At 42.3% G+C, this 23,972-nt stretch overlaps 2 protein-coding genes across 2 annotated transcripts in view; one reads left to right on the top strand and one right to left on the bottom strand.

Moving 5' to 3' along the window:
• The window catches only part of LOC132831207 (F-box only protein 47-like), a 57,119-nt gene extending 56,198 nt beyond the window's left edge, over positions 1-921 (bottom strand). The window contains exon 1 of the mRNA XM_060849220.1: positions 738-921. The gene's annotated coding sequence lies outside the window, so the exon portion shown is untranslated. The remainder of the gene's footprint in view (positions 1-737) is intronic.
• Positions 922-2,763: 1,842 nt separating this feature from the next.
• Positions 2,764-22,218, top strand: rcn3 (reticulocalbin 3, EF-hand calcium binding domain). The gene is made up of 7 exons (XM_060849291.1): positions 2,764-2,836; positions 4,381-4,609; positions 9,702-9,895; positions 16,899-17,071; positions 19,024-19,084; positions 20,213-20,412; positions 21,265-22,218. The coding sequence occupies exons 2-7, from the start codon at positions 4,386-4,388 to the stop codon at positions 21,370-21,372; spliced, it is 960 nt and encodes a 319-aa protein (XP_060705274.1). The 5' UTR covers positions 2,764-2,836; positions 4,381-4,385; the 3' UTR covers positions 21,373-22,218.
• The last annotated feature ends 1,754 nt before the right edge of the window (positions 22,219-23,972 follow it).

Raw genomic sequence — 23,972 nt, 5'->3', positions numbered from 1 at the left:
CTACAGTTTTAATGATATGTATTAACATAATTCCACAGTCAAAAATAATGACAAGGTTAAATAAGAGACACAAAACCAATTAACATTGCTATAATTGGTATTTATGTAACTTCTTTAACACCATAAACAATCCAAACATAATTCACATAATCATTATTTAAATATGATCCTGGACCTCATAACAGATACAAATGCTGCAGATAATCTGATATAGAAATCAAAAATTCTTAAAACACTAAGCAAGTGAGGCAGTCTATCCAGCGAGGGAAAAACATTTCAGTTAATTCAATTTTCACCGGAACTGTGGGAAATTAAGGATGCAAGTCAAGTAGGAAGAGGATGAAATAACAATGTGTACTCAGCCTCCTGCACTATTCTAATGAATTTTGAGGATCAGCATCATCATCCAAGTTGGCAGTTCACAGCCCTCCCCATTTAACAAGTCTTGGATGAACTGGAAAATATATCAATGGTACAATTTGGCCAAATTACTGCAGCCTATGGAGATATATTAAGTGTCCAGTAAGTATTTAAATGTCTATAAGACTGGAATGAGGACTTTATGCAAAATTTAACCATAACATCCAAAAATATAATTTTGCATTAAAATTGAATTTACTTTAGATTGCGATTTTAAAAAGGCCAGTGCAAACGTACACATTCTGAAAGAAACAATTTATAATATCTGGATTTTTTTCACCGATTGTGAACAATTTTTAAATGCCTTCATTTCTTACCTTTTTATTTTATTCCTCACCTTTCTTTCGGTTTAAGTAGTGTCTCCTAACCTAAATGGAGTTCTCTCTTGATTTCTTTGGGAAATATTGTGACTAAAATTACGACATTTGAGTAGGCGATAACGAGCAAAATACCACAGTTTCTGGGTTTCTGGCACTTACGGACAACACCTGGCCTACCGGCTTCCCGCCCAAACGTGGCTGACCAATCAACATGGGGTCGCGAGCTGAACCCGCCCTCAGAACAATATGATTGGACACTTTCCGTGGACAGGTTTGTCTAGTCCCCGAGCCGCTTCTTCGCTTTGTCATTCGCTTGCCGGACGTCAATCGGTCTGAGCCCAGCAGCGATTGGGTTCTTAAGCCGTCGATCAGCCGTCAAACGGAAGGAGCGACGCGCTCTGTCCCGTCGTTTTTTTGTTCCCTTTCTGGCCCGCCCGCTTTCTGTTTCTCTCCCTCAAAATACCGTAAAACAAAGAATATTTGTGGCGCTGTGGTAATGTCTTTACTTCTGAAGCAGCAATGCAAGTGTTTATAGTCCTACCTGCTCCAGGGACGTGGAATAACATCTCAGAACAGGCTAATTAGGAAAAGATATAAAAACAAAGGATGCTTGAAATCTGAAATAAAAACAGAGGCTTGGCGGATCACCAGCATCTGTAGATAGAGGAAAATAGAATTAACGTTTTGAGTCCAGTCGCCCTTCTTCTTAATTGAAACAAAATAAAGCAATACCATTATTTCCCTTTATGTGTTTAAAATCCTGAGAAATTATATCTAGTGAATCAGAAATTGCGAGAGAAACTCTTAAGGTCAAAAACAGAACTGGTCACTGGGTATGAAACATTCGCTCTGCTTTCTCACCAATGCTGCCAGACACGCTGAGCTTCTCTAGCAATTTATATTGTTTCAGGTTCCCAGCATCTACGATTATTTGTTTTACTTTTCTGAAAAGAGTCACTAAACTCAAACTTAATTCTGATTCTCTTTCTACAGATGCTGCTATGACTTGCTAAGTTTCCCCAGCACTTTCTGCTTGTGTGTGTATGTGTGTGTCTCTATGCTATCTGCTTTTCCTGGAATCTTAAAATAAAATTAGGCGTATCGTCACATGAACTCAAGTTACAAAGAACAAGAGGACAGTGAAAGGGTACAATGTAACTGTACCATCTTAATTACAAATTTTATGTACAAAAATAGAGAAAATAAAGAAAAAAGGTTGACTGTATTACAGATATACATAGTATGGGTTGGGAAAATAAGAAATAAAGCTAAAAAGAGAGATATTGCAGGGTTTCTGTAAGGATCTCCATGTGTTCTGACTAGGCTCCATCAATTCCTAACCACTAGCCATCTTTGCTCCAGGCCCAATGGCCACAGTCCTCGTGTAAAAGGGTTGTTATCTCGTTTTGTAACTGTTTTATTACAACTCTGAAGAAGTGTCACTGATCTCAAAATGTTAATTCTGCTTCCACAGAAGCTGTCAGACCTGCCATGTTTCTCCAGCACTTGTTTTGTTTCAGATGTCCATAATCCACATTGTTTTGTTTTATAAAAAGGCAATGTTTGTTTATGAATGTTCGAAGGGGGATGGAGGATGGCCCAATTTGAAATGTAAAACTGTAAGTTCCAAATTGTCTGTCTCCATTTGCTTTTGCATCTTTAATCATATAAAAGGCAATGATTGATGCTTTATTTTATAGTTTTATATTGTCTTATTTCAATGCTGGAGGGTCACCTGTTTAGTTTCAGATATCCAGCAATCGCGGTTTTCTTTATTTCGTTTAAATAAAAAGGTAATGATTACTGATGTGTGGGGGTGGAGGGGTCCAAATTGAAAATTAAAACTACAAGTCCCAAGAGGCAGCGCGGTCCTTGGTGCAGGCGCCGTTGCTCCGTATGTCAACGTGGCGGTTCCCAACCAGTCAGAAACACCGCTGCGGACATCACCAATCATAAAGCCGGTAACACATCAGAGCGTGCACCGCGCGGAATGAAAGCTGATCCGTGATTGGAAGATGTTTGCATCGCCTTCTGTGGCAACAATATAACTCTGCACATCGATAATTCCAGCATTTTATCAGACTCATTGATAAGTGGTGAGATTATAATTTTTATGTTGATGAGGCAGTGATAGATTTTAACGTTTCACAAAATATTGCAAGTTTTGTATGCACTTGAGTGATTTGCTACTTTTAATGACAGTTTTTAAAGTTTTTTTCAAGTTTGCAAAGTTGTTAATTTTTTTCCAACTTACCAATATAGTATTTGTTGCTGCTTATCTGAAATTTAAGCACTTTGTTAACAAATTTTAGTTCTTATTCCTTTTTTTCTGAAATGTTTTGAGTTTTGGAAGGCTTCCATGTTAAGTTAGTTTTATAAAATTGCAGCTTTTTTGTGAAATGTAAGTGTACTGTTCTTGGGGGGGGGGGGAATGATGTTTTATAATCTTTCGAGGGGGCTTGAGTCAGTTGAGGTCGCTTTGTCTTTCTAAATATACATTTAATGTTTTTTTTGGAAAGTGGGGATGCACTGTAAGACCTCTTCAAAGACGTTAAAGATGTAATCGAGTCTGCATGCTCTCCCGTTCTGTTTGCTTTGCGTGTTTCAAGCTTCGTTTTCAAGAAAATTCTTGAAACATGTAGAAATTCGGACTCCGTTGCTGACTGTCTTAATAAGCTCTTTTTAAAAAAATGCTAGAGAAACTCAGCAAGTCTGGAGCATCTTTGGTTAGAAAGAGAGAGGACAAAGCCATCATTTCGACTCCGATATGACTTCAGAATACTCAATGGTTTTTTGAATGTTGTGTGCATAGTCATTCCCATGTAAATTAATCACAACTTCCGTTAGTTCGTTGCATGAGCTCGATTTTAATTTGAAAAGCTTTCCAGCTCAGATTTTAAGATAACGTGAATTCTTGGAAAATATATTTCTCGAGTTTTCCAAGAGGCACAAATTCTGAATGTTCCTAAACCATTTAGTTTAAAGCTGAACTGAAAATATCCCTGGGAATAATGCACAGATAAAATAAATTTGAAAATGTCACTTTATTATGTCAAACATTTTATCTATATCTTGGCTTTTTATCAATATTTCATAAGCTCAGTCTTGATAACGATGTGCCCATTAATCTATTTGCTAGGGTGGAGGCATAAGTTAGGGTTCGTTTTGTTTCTGCCCAGGTATTGGGGCATGTTTTGTGCAGCATAAAGGAGTAACTTGCTGATTCCTTGATTACTAGGCATGTGTATAATCATGTTGCTGGAAAAGCGCAGCAGGTCAGGCAGCATCCAAGGAACAGGAAAAATCAAAGTTTTGGGCAAACCTGCTGCGCTTTTCCAGCAACACATTTTCAGCTCTGATCTCCAGCATCTGCAGACCTCACTTTCTCCTCCCATGTGTATAATACCAAGTAATCCACGTTCCTGATGGTTCTTGATGAAGGACTTTTGCCCAAAATGTTGATTTTTCCTGCTCCTTGGATGCTGCCTGACCTGCTGTGCTTTTCCAGCACCACTCTAATCTCCAGCATCTGCAGTCCTCCCTTCTGCCTTCAGGTGCTATAGTTCAGCCATTTATTGACCATGCTTTAACTTGCTGTGCTTTTCTGGTTCCCTGTACATTCTGTCTCCATCTTTTGCAGTGACAATGAAGTCTCTAACTTTCTTCTGCCTGCTGGCTCTCTGTGGCTCTCTGGCCTCTTGCAAACCCACTTCTGAGAAGAAGGACAGGGTGCGTCATTCGGTTGACATTGGCGAACGGGACCCCGAGGATCAGAACGGCTACCAGTTTGATCATGAGGCCTTCCTGGGAAAGGAAACAGCCAAAACCTTTGATCAGCTCACACCAGAGGAGAGCAAAGAGAGATTGGGGTAATTGGAATCTGTGCTCTTATGATGTTTGATTTTATTCCTGTCTAGTTTTTTTTATTTCAAAAATATACTTTATTTGTAAGTATCTTTGTGTACAAATATAGGCCCTAAAGTAGTTTGGTTCTGTACAGCAGCATGAAGAAAAAAATCAAACACTGAAGTTTGATTCCATCCAGCAAATGACCCAAAGGCATTACTTACATGTACAAGAATATATTTACATATATTTGAGGCACAAAATCTAGTAACTCAGCAGACCCCCATTTAATTTCATCTGAAAGACCATAAATGGTGGTCTTTCCCCACTGTGTCTTGGTAGCAGCTGCCCCAAGCTTTTGTCCCTCAGCACGTGATCCTGAAACGTTGTGCCAGTCTGCATAACTCTGTTGGGGTCAACCCCTTGCCCTGAAAGACCAACCTGTTTTGGGCAGACCAAAGAGCATCTTTCACCAAGTTGATCTCTGCGTGCGTCCCGGGGAACAGACTGTAGACCACAATCTTGCATCACGGAGCTCTTTGGGATAAACTTTGACAAAGACCATGGCGCCTTTCTCCAGACATCCTTTGCAAAGGCACGTTCCAGCAGGAGATATGTGACAGTCTCTACCCCCAACTCCGCAGTGACTTTGAGGGCAGCCTGCGGTGCTGCAGAACCTCTCACTTCTCATGTCACCTGATCCTACATGTTCAGCCAACTGTTCCACATGCATCTTTATAACTCCCTTTTTGACTGGTATTGAAGTAAGTATGATGCTGGAAAAGCACAGCTGGTCAGGCTGTTTATCATCAGAAGCTTATGCTCGAAACATTGACTCCCCTGCTTCTCGGATGCTGCCTGACTGGCTGTGCTTTTCCAGCACCACACTTCTTGACTCTTACTCTGACTCTAATCTTCAGCATCTGTAGTCCTCACTTTCTCCTTCCTTCAATAACACTTCAGTCCAGTTGGCTACAAACTGGCAAGTTAATCTTTATGTAGTGATTTGACTGACTGCTGTTGATAACATCTATTTGTTTTGTAGTACATTAAGTTACACTTAAAAGATCAAACTCCTTGATAACCGGGTTCCTACATGCCAGCCTGTATCAAACTGATGTTCACATTTTGCAATCTCTTACTCCAAATATTCCTATCTTACGTTTGCAACATATGAGATTATCACTGGTTCTTGGTGCTATGAACAGCAGGGGGGGGGGAGGGAGTTGATGTTTTACAGTTTTTTTTGGAAGAGAACTGCAGGCTGTTTGAGTTGTTGGAATCTTTGAGTTGCTGCTGTCTTCTGTCCTTTTTTTTAAAAGTAAGTAAAGCCTGTAATATAATCTCTCTTCTCCCCATTCCTGCCACCCCACCCCAACACTCGCTGTGATTTTTTTTTTGGTGTTTTTTTTAAAAAACATCTGACATGAGTTGCTACTTCCCAAACAACTTCCCTTCTTTGCCGCTGAGTTGGCAACAAGGAGCCACCCCTCCCCCACGCCATTCCCACTCTCGTGTAAAATCCAGACTCTCTCTCTCTGAAGGAGAGGCAACAGACGTGGCAGAGGGAAGAGCAGCTTTGGGCTACGTGGCCCCTTTTACAGGCAAGTCCAGACCAGTAGTTGTTCGTACGGTTTCCCAAAAGCACTGCAGTTATTGTATCTTCTCGGCACAGATGGCAGGAAACCGAAGCAATAAATTGACCAGGAATTGCATTTTACTGCCGGGGATTGACGAGAGGTTAACTGAAGAGTTTCTAGTGACCTGAGGATTCTCCTCTGTGCCTGTAGCCTATGCCTCCCTCCCCCTTCTCTGCAGACACACACTTCCTCCCCCAAATTTACACTCTTCTTCTCCATTTTCCCCCCACCCACCCAAATTTATTATGCTGACCTAGCCAGCAATGCCCACATCCCGTGAATGATTTTTTTTTTAGATGATTGTCATCTGGTGGATAAATGGGCTGTGGTTTGTGGTTGTGCCAGCACTTGTGGTATTGTCTCACCGAACCCGTCTGTGCCATCCAAGTGGAAGTCTCACCGGACTGTGGGAATGTCGGCCTCACAGTCTCCTCTCCCGAGTAACCATCTGTTATACCTGAGCCCTGACAGTCGTTGGTTGGCATTTCTGCCATAAATGGGGGAGGGAGGGGTCTGGGCAAGTGCTGAAGTCCAACCAGTCATACAGAGAAATTCTTTGCCCTGGGGCTTGTCTCGCGTACTTCTACACACCATTCAGCAGGTGAGCTGAGGCTCCAATTTTGCAATATCTGTCACTTTATGAGCTCCCGTTTTGTTTTTACTTTTCATTTCGATGGGATGTAGGTGTGGCTGTCCAGGCCAGGCATTGAAATGAGTGACTTGCTCACCGTGTGTCAAAGGGTGGTTCAGAGTCTGGAGTCACACGTAGGCTAGACCGGGTAAGGACAGCAGATAATGTTCCCTGAAAAGACATTTGTGAATCATTTACAAAAATTGACTCTCATTACGTGTTCATGATTAAACTGGCTTTTTATCCCATGGTTTTTATTGAATTCAAATTTTGCCATCCACCATAGGGAAATTTTCCAGTCTTCCTTAGAACACAGCGGCTCAGTAGGTAGCACCAGTGACCTGGATTCGATTCCAGCCTTGGCTGACTGTGTGTCTGAGTGGAGTCTGTATGAGTTTCTGCCAAGTGCTCCAGTCTCCTCCCACAGTCCAAAGATCTACAGGTTAGGTTGATTAGCCATGCTAAATGTGGGGTTGTGGGTTTCGGGTGGGGCTCTGGGTCTGGCTGGGATGCTGTTCAGGGGTCGGTGCAGACTTGATGGGCTTAATGGCCTCTTTCTGCACTGTTGGGTTTCTGTGATTTAGAACCATAGAAAACATCCAACTCAGAAAGAGGCCATTCAGCCCATCATGTTTGACACTTTCTAATCCCCTTGTGCATTCTCTCCTTTTTGTATTCAATACCTTGCCCAAAGAAGGAAAGCCTCCCATTAAACTACCTTTACCACGTTATCCACCTGTTCTACCAACTTCAGAATCCTATACACATTCACTACAAGGTCTCTCTCTACCTCTACCTCTCCCAGTGCACTCCTGTTTATTATGTATTCTCTTGTTTTATTTCCCCTCCCCAAATGCAGTTTCTAGATTGAGTTCCATTTACTTTCTTCTTTTTGTCCAACTTCACCAAGTCATTGATGCTAACTTGTAGTCAGCAGCCATCTTAACTGTCAAACCCTGGTCAATTTTACCAATTGTCTCTCGAATTCATCATTAATATATACCACAAATAGTTCACTAATATATACCACAAATAAATACTGACTCTAAATCCTGTGGAATGTCTCTGGAAACCACTTTCAGTCACAAAAGCAGCTTTTAAAAGTTAGCCTTTGTTTTCTGTCATTGAGTCAATTTTTGGTCCAACTTGCCCTATCCTCCTCTATACTGTGGGCTGTCATTTTTATGACTAATCTGCCATGTGGGACCTTGTCAAATGCCTGATTAAAATCCACGTAAACAACATCCAGTGTACTATCCTCCAATCCTCCTCGCCACTTCAAAGAATTCACTGAAGTTCATAAGACACAATATTTCCTTCACAAAACTATACTGTCATTAATCTGCGCCTTTCCAAGTAACAGTTGACCCTGTCTCTCAATATTGATTATAGTCATTTTCCCACCACTGAGGCCAGACTGACTGACCTAGGATTGTTTGGCTGTTCCTTTGCACCCTTTTTGAATAATGGTACAAGTTTGCAGATTGTCAGTTCTCTGGTACCTCGCCTGTACTGAGTAAGGATTGAAAAATGATCTTTGGAGAATCCATTATTTTCTCTGTGGATTTGTTAAAAGCCTAAAATGCAATTAATCCACCTCTGATTTATCCACCTTCAAAGAAATTCACCTCTCCAGGACTTGCCAATTGTGTGTCTCGCATTCAAGTCTAGATCATTTAATATATACCACAAATAATTTATACCACAAAGACACTAAACCCTGTGGAATACCTCTGCAAACCACTTTCATTCCCAAAAGTACCTGTTAAACATTACTTTTTTTAAACAAAAGTTCCCACCCCACTTTAACTAAAACTCTGCATTAGCCCTTTCCATTTTGAAGACAAAGTACTCATCAAGAACCCTGCCCATAACATGCATAAGGATGCAGAAGATATCATTACAACTTTAATATGTCCAACCATTTCCTTAATCATCCCTTTTGGTCTGAATGTGCTGATTAAATATGCTTAGACTTTCCTTATTGTTGCTGGTCATTTTTTTTTATATATGGAATCTAATCTAATATATCCTGTTTTTCCCAATTTTTTTTTCACTTCACCATACTTTCTATTCTCCTCGAAGTTTCCTAAAGTACTAACTTTTTGGAGATTGTTTGTTTGTTTGTTTGTTAACTCTATTTTTCTACGTTATTTTTGCCTTGTTTCCTTCTGGATAATGAGGGGACTTGAGTTTTGGCAGTACCACCTGGTTGTCATGTCTACACTCTGCCTGCAGAACTGTGCTTTTCCACACAACCCACTGTTCCTTCAAGCAGCTGCAACAAGTCCATTTTTTTTTTGCCAGATTATCTCCCTGTGAAGCTTATCTCCTGCACATAACTTTTTAATCCTGGTCTATCATTGTGCCTTTCCACTTAAAGCCAAATCTAACAATTATGATCTCTCAAATGGTCACCCACTGGTGCTTGATCTACCTGTTTTTGCTTCACTTCCTAAGACTAAATCCAGAATTGTGTCCCCTCTCATTGGGGTTGTGAAATTTTGGTTAAAACAACAAACTTCTTTTAGGATGCAGTTCAAGAATTTTGTGATCTTTGCTGTTTTACATTGTATCCCAGTTCATATTTGGATAATTAAGTCAGCAATTATTACGAGCCTGAAATTCTGTTTTACTAGCCTACTGATGGAACCAATCTAACAGTTACCTTGTCCTCATGTTTTGGAGGTGCAGTTTTACTCTGCATGTGGGCAGGCAGACAGACAGATGCTAAAACTGCTGACTGAGATAGGCGGCAATGGTGCTGCTCACAGGCATCATGTCCGTTTCCTCATTTAGGATGTTCTGACCTTGTGTCTTCCCTCTCTTGGCCTTCTCTTCCAGAAAAATTGTTGACCGGATTGACCAGGACAAAGATGGCCTGGTAACCAAGGAAGAGTTAGTCACCTGGATCAAGCGTGCACAGAACAGGTACATCGATGAGAATGTCAATAAGAACTGGAAGGAATACGACAGTAATCGGGATGGGAAGGTGTCATGGGAGGAGTACAAGAACGCAACATATGGGTACTATGAAGGTAAGACATCTACCAGAAAACTGCTCGCTCTAGGAATACGTAGACTGGTCTCTATGATGTGTGCACATCTTTGCCTGTACCAAGTTTCTGCCCTCAGCTGTTCCAACTCCTGTTTATGCCCCTTCCCTCCCCTCTCCACTGCCTCATGCCAGGTCTGGTTTCCCCCAGACATGGGGAGGAATTCCTTCAGCCAGAGGCTGGTTAGTCTATGGGACTTGTGGCTGCAAAGGCCAAGTCACTAAGGCAGAGAGAGGTTCTTGATTAGTAAGGGGGTCAAAGGTTGCAGGAGAATTGGGTTGAGAAACATATCAGCCATGATCAAATGGTGTAACAGACTCAATGGGCAGAATGGCAGAATTCTTCTATTTCTTATGGAAACTTTCTTTTCATTCAGAAGCTCACCCAAGTGGTCGGACGTCTGGGTGTGAACGTGGACAGGAAATGTTAATTATCTATTCAGTTGTGAGCAGCGTCGTAGTTCTTTTTTTCCACCACCAGGAAGATAGGAAAACACCCAGGCGGCCAGTGACAAGCAGTGCCCTTCACATCAAAGGGCAATGCTAACACTCATTCTTTTAGCATTGTAGTTCTCCCTCTCCCTCTCCCTCTCCCTCTCCCGGCTCAAACTTGCCCATTTTATTCCCTTCAATCCCATTGGATCTCCTAAAATCGGTTATTTTGAGGCTATTAGGAGCAAAGGAAGAGAAGGTAACTATCCAGTCCCTGACTGTGTTCTGAGGTCAGACTGGGCTCAGTGCAGCAGTGGCTCAGTGGTTAGCACTGCTGTCTCTCAGCACCAGGGACCCGGGTTTGATTCCAGCCTCTGACGACTGTGTCTGTCTGTGTAGAGTTTGCATAGGTTTCCTTTGGGTGCTCCGGGTTCCTCTCACAATCCAAAGATGTGCAGGTTAGGTGAACAGGCCAGGCTAAATTGCCAGGCCAGGGATGTGTAGATTAGGTGCATTAGATCAAGGGTAAATGTAGAGTAATAGGGTAAGGGAATGGGTCTGGGTGGGTTACTGTTTAAAGGATTGGTGTGGACTTGTTGGGCCAGATGGCCAGCTTCCACACTGTAGGGATTCTGTGATTCAATGTTAACTGTTTTTGTCCACAGATGCTATCTGACCTACTGAGTTTCTCCAGCACTTTATGTATGATGGTTCAAAGTTGATTTTTATATAGACTGTCAGTAAAGTTAGTTTTTTCAGTCTGTGGCAGTTGGAGCTACACTTGCAATTACAGCTAATGTTTACAATAGCCAATCCATGCACAATATCGAAGGGAGGGGATTTTATCCTTTTTTATCCTCCCAGAGGACAGTGGGGGTACAACAGAGTTGTGGCTGAGAGAATCCCAATGTTGGATTGGAGGGTTGGGGGGTGGTGGGGTGGGATTATGGTGTCAGAAAGTGGAGCTAAAGCTGCAGGCAGGTTGGCTTTGACTTATTGACTGCAGCAGGCTTGATGGGCAGAATGGCTGACTCCTATTTCTAGTTTCAGCCCTCTGTGCACCCTGGAGTGTTTGGGGTGGGGCTGCAAAAGGGGCAGCAAACTGGATGTTTTTCCAGTCTGGGAAAAGTTTCTAGTGCCAGTTCCTAGGTTTCAGTTTTGGGACTTTTTTTTTGCTTTTGCATATTAATGGTGAAGACCTTCCGGTAGGGTGCACAAATTAGAAATTTACAGAAAGTTTGGACGTATTCTAAACAAATTTGCAGAACTTCAGGACGTTGATAAGTTTCGCAGAGTCAGTGTGAGGATGAGATGAAGTCCGAATGGACCTCCAAACCCAAAAAGAATGCCCATTCAGACTGTCTCTCCACGCTATTTGAGGCCAGTGTGGGTGAGACTGCAGTTGTACAGGGATTTGGAGGGGTTTTGGGGCTGTTCCTGATGCCAGTTAAGGTATGCCTTGCTGCTTGTTTTGCAATTTTTTTTTCCTCATTATTTAGTTACTTGTGGGTTGTGAGTATCACTGGCTGGCCAGTATTTATTGCTCATCTCTAGTTGCCCTCTAAGGGGGTGGTGAGCTGCCACCTTGAACCATTGCAATCCCATGTGCCCTTTAGGGGGGGCAACTTCAGGATCTGAAATCTGTTACCCCTCAACAATCTCATTCAAAATTATAATATTGAAGTTCTCAATCTCATTCTTCCATCACCCCTTTAGAGTGCTCACCCTTTATTTCCTGCTTTTCTCCTCTCTCAATCCTATGCATGCACAGACCTCAAAATATCCACATTTAAAAGGTGTTAGCACCAGAACTTTAAGTCGAAGTCTCAGGAACTATTCAGCAGCACAGTCTGATTTACGAAGTGTGATTGCCCTCCAGTGGACAGGACTCTGTACTGCAGCTAATTGTGATTGTCAGTTGCAAATACACGTGGAGATAATTTTTTTTTATTTTGTCATAAAGACACAATGGGAATTGGTTCTAGTTTAATCTTTAAATGTCAGGTTTGGTGTTGGGGAAAGGAAATGCCTTCTCAATGTGATCCTAGGCTAAGACTCTTATTTCATGTAACTGAAGTAGGTAAAAACAAGGGCTGCAGATGCTGGAAACCAGATTCTAGACTAGTGTTGCTGGAAAAGCACAGCAGTTCAGGCAGCATCCGAAGAGCAGGAAAATCGATGTTTTGGGCAAAAGCCCTGATGAAGGGCTTTTGCCCGAAACGTCATTTATTTTTTTCCCTGCTCCTTGGATGCTGCCTGAACTGCTGTGCTTTTCCAGCACCACTCTAATTCATGTAACTGAAGGAAATAATTTCTTGGCTGTAGACTGTGTATTCAACAAGGATCTTCCTGAGGTGGAGGCAAGATCGCGTCCTTTGTCGTCTTTTGTTTTGAGTATGCATGCAAACCTGAAAAGTCTATTCACAATGTTGCATCCGAGGATCTTGTGGGCAACATCCATCTACAGGGTTAATTTAGTTCTGATCATTTTAACCCTGGCAAGTTATTTGGTCACACTGGCATCACTGCAGTAGTCTGGTGCACTCCAATGAAGCTACAAATGTGACTATCTGGACTGCAGTCGGAGATGAATGCTGATATTGCAAACCCAAACTGAAACTAGCAAATGGGCTAAAGCCCAGATGGAGCAATCTAAACGTTGATATGTGTCTCTGCTCATTTGGTAAATGAGCAGTAATTGGACTTTTATTTAAGTCTTTTCCTTTTAAAGAGCTATCCTGGTCTTGAATGTTGGCTGAGTGAGGACTGATTCATATTTGAAATTGAAGGTTTGCAAATACAAAGAGCCCCTTGATTCAAGGAATGCAGAATTCACACCTTTCCTTTCTTTAGGTAAATGGTGAAAGATTATCCATCTACAAGTGGCCCTGTCTCCTTTGCTGATTCACTTCTAATGAACATTGTTAATTTCACCGAGTATAAGAGATGGGGATAGGCCATTCCGCCCCAGGATCCTACTTGGCTACTCGATTAAAATCATGGCTAATCTGATTGTGGCCTTTACCCTGTTTTTCCACATAGCCCCATAGCCCTGGACTCCCTTGTAAAGCTTGAATTTATTTAACTCCGTATCCATTATATTCAATGACCCAATCTCTGTTGTCTGGGGAAGAGCATTCCAAAGTTTAACAGTTGTCTTGGAGAATAAGGTTTTCTTCCTCTTCATGTTAAGTAGGTGGCCCCCTTCATCTTCTGAATCTGTACCCTGTCCGTCTAGAGATTCCCTTCCCCCTCCCAATGATGGGAAATGCCCTGTCATAGACAGCTACTCCAAATCCTTTGTACAAAAACCAAATTCACCAGATGCTGGGAATCTTGAGATGAGAACAAAAAGAAATGGAAAATTCTGGAAGCATCGGTGGATAGAAACAAAATTAACATTTCAATGACCTTTTGTCAGAACCCAGAATCATCTCTCATTATTCCTCATCCCAGAAATTCTCTGAACTGTCTCAAACCAAGAATATCTTCCTTTGAAGAAATCCAAAAGTCTGCAGTTTTCCAGGTCTGATCTCAGCAAACTCCTGTGAAGTAGCACTCTGTATTCTTAAAGATAGATCCTCCTTTCTTTTGCTCTTCTCTCAGATTTTCCAGGCTGTTCAAATTTTGGTGGGAGTGCACCTTTATTCATTCAGGGGATATTGGCATAGCTGCATGGACTATTTTTGTTCGTTGGCCATTTTTAATTGCTCTTTTTAAAGTAGGGAGAGAGTTCTGTGATTTTTGACCCAGCCACATTGAAGGAATGGTGATTATATTTCCAAGTCTCGTTAGTGTGAGGCTTGGACAAGTACTTTCAGATGCTGGTGTCCCATGTATCTGCTTCCCTTTGTTCTTCTAGATGGTAGAGGTTGTGGGTTTGAAAAGTGCTCTCCAGGGAGTATTGGTGAATTGCTGCAGTGTGATTTGTAGATGCCACTAAGCATCTGTGATCTGGCAGATGAGCAGTGAGGAGGCTTCACTTAAAGGAGTATCCTAGTGTTTTATGTTGGTTGAGTGGATGCAGTGGTTCATTTGATCCAGTGAATGTTGAAGATGGTGAATGGGCCATTCAACTGGTTTTCGCCTGGATGGTGTCAAACTTGGTGTTGTTGGAGCTGCACTTGTCCTGGCCTGGGGTGCTGCTTCGCTTGCCAAGTTTTTAAATAAGCCTTGTTTCTGGACAAGAATCAAGACTGGACATTCGGCCGGTTAGGCCAAACACCACCATCACGTTAAAGGGGCCACACAGTTGTTGGCACTCAGGAGCTCAACAGCAACAATTAGTGCCTCTGAGCCATAGCTTTGTTCATCAGACAAGCTGAGATTTCATATAAATCCCTACAGTGTGGCAACAGGCCCTTCAGCTCAACAAATCCACACTGACACTCCGAATAACCCACCCAGACCCATTCCCTTACCCTATTACTCTACACTTACCCCAGACTAACTGACACATCCCTGAACACTATGGGCAATTTAGCACAGCCAATTCACCACCTGACCTGCACATCTTGGATTGTGGGAGGAAACAGGTACACCTGGAGGAAACCCACACACACTGGGAGAATATGCAAACTCTGCACACAATCGCCCAAGGCAGGAATTGAACCTGGGTCCCTGGCGCTGTGAGGCAGCAGTGCTAACCACTGAGCCACCGTGCAGGATGTGGTTATTGGTGGGCATTATCAGCTGCTTGGAGGCACAAGAGAAAGCTCCGAACTATGGGACACAAATGGACCATATCCATATTCAAAATGGTGTGTAAATGGCAGTGACGGGAACTGTCTTATAGAATGTTGATGTCAGTGACAAGGCCAACACCTGTTGCCCATCCCTCATTGTCCTTGAACTTAACGGCCGTCCAGGCCATTTTAAAGTGAACTACGTTGCTGTGGGTTTGTATGCCAGACCAGATTTCCCTCCTTTTGAAAACATTGTTCCAGTTGGGGATTTTATGACAATTAGTGATCGCTTCATTGTTTCTGGACCATGTTTTCTGATTTATTAATGGAATTTTAAACTCCACCAGTTAAAATCTCCAGTAGTATCCAGGGTTGTGCAGGCTAGCTATAGTAAATATGTTACAAGGATAAGGTGAGATTCTGGGTGGGATGCCCTTCAGAGGGTCGATTTGGACTCAATGGACTGAATGGCCTCTTAGTGTTGTAAGGGTCCTTTAATTCTGAGTTGCCATTGTGGGATTTGACCTCAATAGATTAGCCCACTGACACTACCCCTGTCACTGCTTCCCCATAATACCTTGCGTAGCATTCCACTTCTCTATCATTCTCTTGGGAATAACCACCTCCTGTCACCCAGCTTTGATTCTGACCTTGATTTAACCTGGTTCACCCCTTGATCAAAACAAACTGTTTCAACAATCTCCACACACTTTGTTACAGATGATATCGTTTAAAAGACGCTCCAAATGGTGGTCTTGAATAAGCCATCACTTAATCGTGAGGGGGCACTTGAGCCAGAACCCAAACTAGAGGGTATCATCTTCATACTGGGATTCTCTGGAATAAATGCATCCAGTTTAAAATGTGTTGCAGATTATCATATAAAGCAGCAAAGAAGGGAGGCTAATTCAGTCCATTTTGTGTCTGTGCCTCTATAGCTTTTTGCAGCTTGGTCATTAATTGTTGCCTTGAACTGCTCTAGTCCATGTTTGGTAGGTGCACCAATGAAGAGGAATTCTTGCTGATGCTTGTTGGCATTTTGAATGCTTTTTCCCCAGAGAGCAGTGGGACATAGCGTGTCAGTCGATATATTCAAGGTCGGGTGTTACGGAGAAACTGGAGATAGGGCTACATCAGATCTTGAATGGCAGGACAGGTTGGAGGGGCCAAATGGCTGCCTCTTCCTCACGCTGAGTTCTTAGTCTTCTCTTTTGAAATGAATGGGTCAGTAATTTCAATGTCTGATGCCCACAAGCCCGCCTAAGGAAGCGCGGTAAATACAAGCTGGTACTACTTTCATCCCACAAAAGAATTTAAACTGTCCAGTGGCCTTTTTAAAGTTATCAAATTTGCTCTGACCATTCCCTTAGGCTGAACATTTCAAATCGTAACTAGCTTTGCTTGGGGCAGCACGGTGGCTCAGTGGTTACCACTGCTGACTTGCAACGCCAGGGATCCGGGTTCGATTCCAGCCTCGGATAACTCTGTGTCGAGTTTGTACATTCTCCTCGTGTCTGCGTGGGTTTCCTCCGGGTGCTCCAGTTTCCTCCCACAATCCAAAGATGTGCAGGTTAGGTGAGTTGGCCATTCTAAATTGGCCCATAGAGTATAGGTTACATGCACGAGTCAGTGGTAAATATAGAGCAATAGGGGAATGGGTTTGGTTGGGATACTCTTCGGAGGGTGAGTGTGGACTTGCTGAGTTAAAGGGCCTGTTTCCACACTAAGGATTCTTTAATAAATGTTCCCCTCTTATCGCCCCTTGTTCTTGCATCAATTATTTTAAGTGTCCACTGCTCACTGACCCTCTTCCCAGTGGGAACAGATATCCCCCTTGTTTTATCATCTAGCTTTTAATGTTCCCTCCAGATGAAGCCTTCAATAATGTTGATGACAAGGAGGCCTACAAAAGGATGTACAAGAGAGACGAGCGTAGATTCAAGATGGCGGACAAAAATGGCGACCTGATTGCCACACGGGAGGAGTTCAGCGCATTCCTTCACCCTGAGGAGTTTGACTACATGAAGAACGTTGTTATCACGGTAAGCAGGACTGTGAAAGGGGAGCAAGGCATGCCAAGGTCTCTAAGCTTCATTTCCGCAGCGAATCAAAAAACGTTGCTGAAACTTAGTCTTGAATTCATCAGAACAAACACCAAGAATACCAAATTTCATATTATCACAACAATTTGGATGACATAAGGAACAGGTGCTGATTGGTTGCTCTCGGCCAAGGTGTTGCCATTAGGAACTATGGGTTCCCCAAAGACTCCTGGGTAACTTGATTAAAGGCATAAGTCTTGAATGCATTCTGTGTCTGTGGAGAACAGGTCCTTTTTTATTTATTTTATTACTCCGGGAGTTGAGGAGTCTATAACTCCCTCTGTCTATCACTGTGTGGCCATAATTGTGGTAGAACTGGACTAAACCATTGCTTTCAAAGGGATGAAGGTAATTATCTGAAGAGGTACTTTACAGGGCTGTGGGGAAAGTGCAGGGGAGGGGATCTAGCTGAGATGCTGTAATGGTGAGCATGGATACAACTGACCAGGTGGCTGCCTCCTGTACTGTAGCCAAATCACTTTTTCCCCTGACCTCTCCCTATTTTATTTAATTTAGTGCATTTGAGCAGCACTGGTGAGGCTGACAATTATCACCCATCCTTAATTGCCCATGAATGAGTAGTTTGTTCATCCATTTCAGAGTTGACAATGTTGCTGAGGGCCTGCAGTACTATGTAGGCCAGACCTGGGAAGGCAGATTTCCTTCCCTAAAGGGCATTGATGAACCAAATGATTCTTTTCAAAGGATCATACAGTACAGATGAGGCCTTTCAGCCCATTGAGTCTCTACTGCCGATTATATGTAATACTATCTGATCCTACTTTCCAACAGTAGGCCCATAGCCTTGGAAATTCTGACACTACTTCAGGTGTTCATCCAGTTTTTTTTTCTTTTGAAAAAGGTTTTCCACCTCCATGACCCTCCCAGGCAGTGTTTTCCAGATCGCATCAACCTCTGTGTGAAAAAGGTTTTCCCCTCATCACCTTTTAAGCTTCCTGCCTTTCACTTTGTGTGTTCCCTTCAACTAAGAGAAATAGCTGCTTTCTGTTTGTACTGTTCATGCACCTCGTACTCTTTTATACACCTCTATCAGGTTCCCCTTAAGCCTTCTCTGCACCAAAGAAAACAACTCTAGCTTATCCAGCCTCTCTCCATCGCTGAAATGCTTCATCCCAGGCAACATCCTGGTGAATCTTCTCTGCAGCCTGTCCAGTGCAATTACATTCTCGCTGTAGTGTGGTGATCAGAACTATTAACAGTACTGCAGGAATGGTGTAACCAAAGCTCTGTACAGCTCCAACAGGCCCATCGGATAAAGGCAAGTATCTGCTAGGCTGCTTGCAGGGAGAAGTCGACATCCTCAGGTACCTCCACTTTCTGGTATTTTACCATTCCCCGAGTACTCCCTTGTCTTGTTCCTTTTCCCAAAGTGCATCACCTCACATTTTATCAGGTCTGCCCACCTGACCAATCCATTTATATCCTTCTGCAACCTTTATTCCTCACTGTCAACCATCTGGCCAGTCTTTATCATCTCTGCCCACATTATTATCTACACTATTTATAAATATCCTTTTAGTGACTAGATAAGGATGGCCTATATCTTTTTCCTGAAGGGGGTGAGTGAACCAGTTGGATTTTGGGAACAGTCTAATAATTTCAGATTCTCTTTCATTAAATTTGAACTCCACTATCTGCTACAATGGGATTCGAACCTGAAGCTCTGGATTTACCAGTCCAGTAATATAACCACTATGTCACTATCTTTCCCAAGTTCAGAGATGGTCTCTGGTAGCCTAACGGTCACGTTTATAGCTTGAAAATTCCCTGAATGCCTACTATCCATTGAAATGAATGTGGACTGATGGCTTGGATCCACTGTGACAGTGTCTGAGCAAAGGCTTCTAATGTCATCTTTACCTTTTTTTCAGGAAACCATTGAAGACATTGACAAAGATGGTGATGGAATGGTTGATATCAAAGAATACATCAGTAAGATTATTATCTTTCTCTTCCACTGTAGTTTTGACTCTGGATGAATATAATTTTGGATTACATTTTAAAAACACTTGTGTTAAGTTGCTTTATTTTTGTCTTTGATTGTAACACGATTATTTGTTACACTTGATCTTGGGTGCTCCCTCTGCATTGTGTGCTCCCACCCTTATTCTCAGCCCCAAGTCCTACTGTACAAGAAAGGTCCCCAATTCTAAAGCCAACCATCCTGCTGCCTATATAAGAAATGTACATTTATACAGTGCCTTTCATTACCGCTAAACTTCCTAAAATACTTCACAACCAATGAAGTGCTTCTGTCGTTTGAAGGGTTATCGTGCAGGAGATACAGCAACCAGCTGAGACATAGTCACAAACAGTAATGGTCAGTTTTTGTTTTTATTTGAGTGCAGGATTGGCCACGACACCAGGGGGAAAAGTCTCCCATTTCTCCTCCAAAGTAATGGAATTGGTTCACAAATGTGGCCTTGAGAAGGCAGTCAAAGCCTGACCTGACAACAAATGAGAGCTGCTTCTGTGCTGCAGTTTGAATCCTGGGCCCAATATAAGTGTCTCTGAAACAATAGCATTTGGGCTGGATTTGAATTGCAGTCCTGGAGGAACTGAGTCTGAAAGCTTTGAGTTAAAGCAGCATACAATAATACCAATGTTCCTGGCTGGATTGACAAGTATACCTGGAGATTACACTGCTATAAGTAATTTTTTATATTACAAATTTATATTATCCTCCATTCTTTTCACTAGAGAAAGCAACTTACTTCTATTGGAGTCATTTATTTCAGTCAAGAATTTCACTTTCTGTAGTTAAGAAATATATTTTCCTTTTTAAAATAGACTCTGTTTGCTGTGTGTCATGCTATAAGTATGCTCTGCTTCTAATTCACTTATGGACAGTAGTCTTGGTAGATACTCTAATTCTAATGGGCACAACTTTTAACATGTTGTGAAGTAGCTACTTTTTAACCTGTACTTTCCATTACACTTACTGTGGTTTTTATTAAGTAATCTGATGGCTTGACATCCAACATTGATCCTTCCTAATGTGTATGGCTCACCGGAGACCATGCAGCCAGTAACTTTCTTTCTGTAATCCATCTCTGACAGGTGACATGTATACACCTGAGGAAGATGGGCCAGAGCCTGAGTGGGTAAAGAATGAAAAGGAGCAGTTCCGAGACTTCCGTGACATAAACAAGGACGGAAAGCTGGACCGCAATGAGATCGAGCATTGGATCCTTCCTGGAGACTATGATCACACAGAAGCAGAGGCCAAACATCTCATCCATGAGTCTGATAAAAACGAGGTCAGTTCATTGGTTGGTGCCAACATCTTGTGATCCTGCTGAAACATGACATTCCCACCCCACGACCCCCCCACAAAAATCCCTCTCCTTACTCCAATTTTTACAATAACGTCTCTCTGTCTCAACACACAAGTGCATGGGTGTTACTATTGCTTCATCATCTTTGTTACACACTCTCACCCTGTTTCATTCACACTCCCTCTTCCATCACTCCTGCCTTTTGCCTCATAAGAATATTTATTAAAAAGTAGGCCATTCGGCCCATCGGGCTTGCTCCACCGTACGATCAGATCATGGCTGTTCTTTTCATGGACTCTGCTCCACTTACCAGCTCACTCGTCGTAGCCCTTTAACTCCTTCACTGTTCAAAAAATCTAATCTTTTCCCTGAAAAACATTTTAGCAAGGTCTCCTTTTTCAAATTCTGCAATTCCTCCCTTTTCCCCCACTTCCCTCTACATGCTTTCATCCCCTTTCTCTCTTTTTTTGTGTATGTGTACGCAAGTATGGTTCACTCTCTGTGGACAATGCTGCTGCCCTACCTCTCTTTAATCTCTAATCTTTTACTCGCCCGCCTCATCTGGTGTTTGCCCATCCACCTGTTCCTGATGAAGGAGCTTTCCCCCAAGCCTCGATATTAGTGGAGCTTTAGGGAATTGAGCACTGGGTTAGCTAATAAGACAGCTCTTGTAAAGAAGAATGGGTGAATTTTATCCCTCGGGTTCTGTTTAGTGTGTTTTTATTTAAATCAAATGGTCCAGTTGAGATCTGCTTAAGGAATTCCAATATTCTGCTGTTCCAATTAACTCCCAATAACCCTTCCTTCTTTTGTCACTTGCTTTCTAATTTGCAGGATGATAAATTGACAAAGCAAGAGATTTTAGACAACTGGAATATGTTTGTTGGCAGCCAAGTGACCAATTATGGGGAGGATCTGACACGGAAACACGATGAGCTGTGATCCTTGATGCACTATTTCCCGTCAATGAACCCATCGGAATTGGCACCAATCAAAGGAATTGCATTTTAATTCTGTCTAACCCAAGACATGACTAATTTTGAATTGTGATCAAAATTATTAATTGTATTTATTTAACTGATTCTTTAACCCTCCTCATGTGGGACTGAATTTTCCATCAAGTTAACCTTCCCACCCCTTGTTTTCCCAAAAAAGATTGGATCTTGACATTCTGTTGGTGCAGAACACCACACAGTGCCCATCTAACTGCCCCAACAACTAGAAAGCCATGTGAGCTCCCTGTATTGGAATAAATCTGACACCTGTTTTAATTGGGAGGTTTGCAAGTGTATTTATCCCAGCATGGTGTTTGAATTCTAGAGGAAAATGTCCTTTTTTTTTCGTTTGTTTTGAGCATCCCTTCACCAGCAGGGAAATATTTTCCATTTTTGTTTTCTGTGGGAGGTGAAATTTGCTCCATCCTGTTCTAGTTTGACATTAGCCAATGTCTTTTTTTTAAAAATTGAGGACTAACAGCCCACAAAAGGCCCTATAACAAAAGCCGAATCTTTTAAAGGAAGCATACAACTTTTAAATTGGAGTCACTTTGAGGGTGATCTTATTCTACTGCAAGTGCTGAAGCCAAAGGTGAGCTTGATGGAAAATTCATTTCTCACTGTAACCAACCTGATCCCTGGCAGGTGAAATCTGGGAGTATTCAATCTAGGAAGAGTGTTTTTATCCCCATGTTTAATGAGTGGTGCTCCCAGCACCTAGCTATTTACTCACTTAATGCAGTACCTTTTTTTTTCTTTTCCTTGATGGGATATCTTCTTGGATTTATTTTGTTTTTTTTTGGGGGGGGGAGGGGGGAGGGTTTGGTGGGAGGAGTAATGGGTGTACAAGGAAAGGGAAACCATCCCAAATAATAGATGTCAATCTGTGGTGGGTGTGAGAGTGAGTATGGTCACCAGCTTGAGCCTGGCTGGTGTTTGTCCTCTATGGGGACCTGTGCCATATCATGACACACCAGTTTCAATAAGAGATTGGGTGGGAGTGAAGGGGAGCATTTGTTTTGGGTCCAGTTTTATTTTCTGTTCTGTTTTAAGAGGTGCTGAATATGAAAGTTTTTTTTTTCCCCCCTTGTACCTGAGTCTTGTTCAGTTCCACCTGTTATTCAGTTTGTTTGTGTGTGTGTGTGTGTGTGTGTGTGTGTGTGTGTGTGTGTACTAACATTAGGACAGTGATTTGGAGCCATTTTGTTTCCCCCCTAAAGCTCCATTCTTGTCCAGTATCTCCTGTTGGAGGACAGGAAGCCTGTCATTTAATAGAAGGTTGGTCTTTGTGGGAGTGAATGGATAAGAAGCAGGAATTGCCCCAACTCTCCCTGTCTCAAAGGTGTGGTATTGTTGCAAAGGAAGGCTTGTCCATTACTGCCCTGAATGTGTAGGTTCAAACGTTGGATGTGTGAGAAGCTGCTGTGGGCTTTAAAATTCCGATTCCCAGTAAGAAGAATCTGCACATATTTAATAGTTCCTTTTAAATATCTGGAGACCTCTAAAGCCCAGAGGGCACACCTTGAATTGATGCCTTTTTCTTACCTCCAAACAGGAGTGTGTAGCTTGTTACAAACAAATTCACTTTTTTTTTTACATATTGGGGAAAACCTGTGAACCTCCCTCTGATACTGAGCTGCATGTGCAGAGCTGGAGCAGACTCTCAACAGGAAAGGGAGTTCTGTGCAAGACAGGGTTTTTGTTTTGTGTGTGGATCATGCTGCATTCCTAAAGGCTGTGCAGTCGATCGCTGTTCTTGCCACTGCTGGTCTGAATAGCAGATGAGAGCACTGCCTCATTCCATGGCAGTGAGATACTCCCACTGATAGCCTGCTCTCCTTTGCACAGGCAGGTGGAGTGGAATCTGTAAGGTCCCATCATGGAATCTTTAAGATGTGAAATTATCTTCCCTCCACCCTGGCAACAGGCTTTTGAGTGGGATTAGGGAGAAAACTTACTCAGACAAGTTAGTGTTAACTGATTCATTCACACCATGTGGACCTCAGTAAGACTGCCAGGAGCTGTTGCAATATGTTATTGAAAATGAATTGCATTTTTCCCTCATGTCACTTATCCTTTAGAGATTATGCTGTTAGAATTGTGCTGTGCTTTGAGAGGCTGTTCCTGCTGTCACCCTCCTTCTAACGTGAAGTCTCACTTCTGTGTCAGGATGGCAAACTTTCAAAGGAAGAAATCTTGAAGAATTATCACAGATTCGTAGGGAGCACTGTGACAGATTTTGGAGATTTGATGGTCCAACACGATGAGTTTTAACCAGCACTGGGATCACTGAGTCTCATTTTCCCACCATTGCTGTAATAAGCTATGTAACTTGGTGGTGTCTGCATTAATTCATTTCTGAGGATTTTTATCCCAGCTCATTTTGTCCTTTTTATTTAATCCTCAAACCTTTTTGTTTTGCTGCACCTTCACTTTTTTTTGTAGAACCAGATTTTTAGCAGATTAAGGTTTAGATAATCCTGTGACAAATGAAGGAGAGAAAGTGGTGGAATTGAGAATGTGGGGGAAGGGAGGGGAGTGGGAGAG

Source organism: Hemiscyllium ocellatum, chromosome 33 (genome assembly GCF_020745735.1).
Source record: "Hemiscyllium ocellatum isolate sHemOce1 chromosome 33, sHemOce1.pat.X.cur, whole genome shotgun sequence".
NCBI lineage: Eukaryota > Metazoa > Chordata > Chondrichthyes > Orectolobiformes > Hemiscylliidae > Hemiscyllium > Hemiscyllium ocellatum.
The sequence above is the reverse complement of the archived record's forward strand: the minus strand, read 5'-3'. Positions and strand labels throughout refer to the sequence as shown.

What these genes read in the sequence shown, in the direction of transcription:
- rcn3 (XM_060849291.1), top strand. Translation starts at nt 4,386, where the DNA reads ATGAAGTCTCTAACTTTCTTCTGCCTGCTGGCTCTCTGTGGCTCTCTG. An exon ending in TGAAGAACGTTGTTATCACG is followed by an intron (nt 17,072 to 19,023) that starts GTAAGCAGGACT and finishes CCTTTTTTTCAG; the next exon opens with GAAACCATTGAAGACATTGA. An exon ending in ATGAGTCTGATAAAAACGAG is followed by an intron (nt 20,413 to 21,264) that starts GTCAGTTCATTG and finishes TCTAATTTGCAG; the next exon opens with GATGATAAATTGACAAAGCA.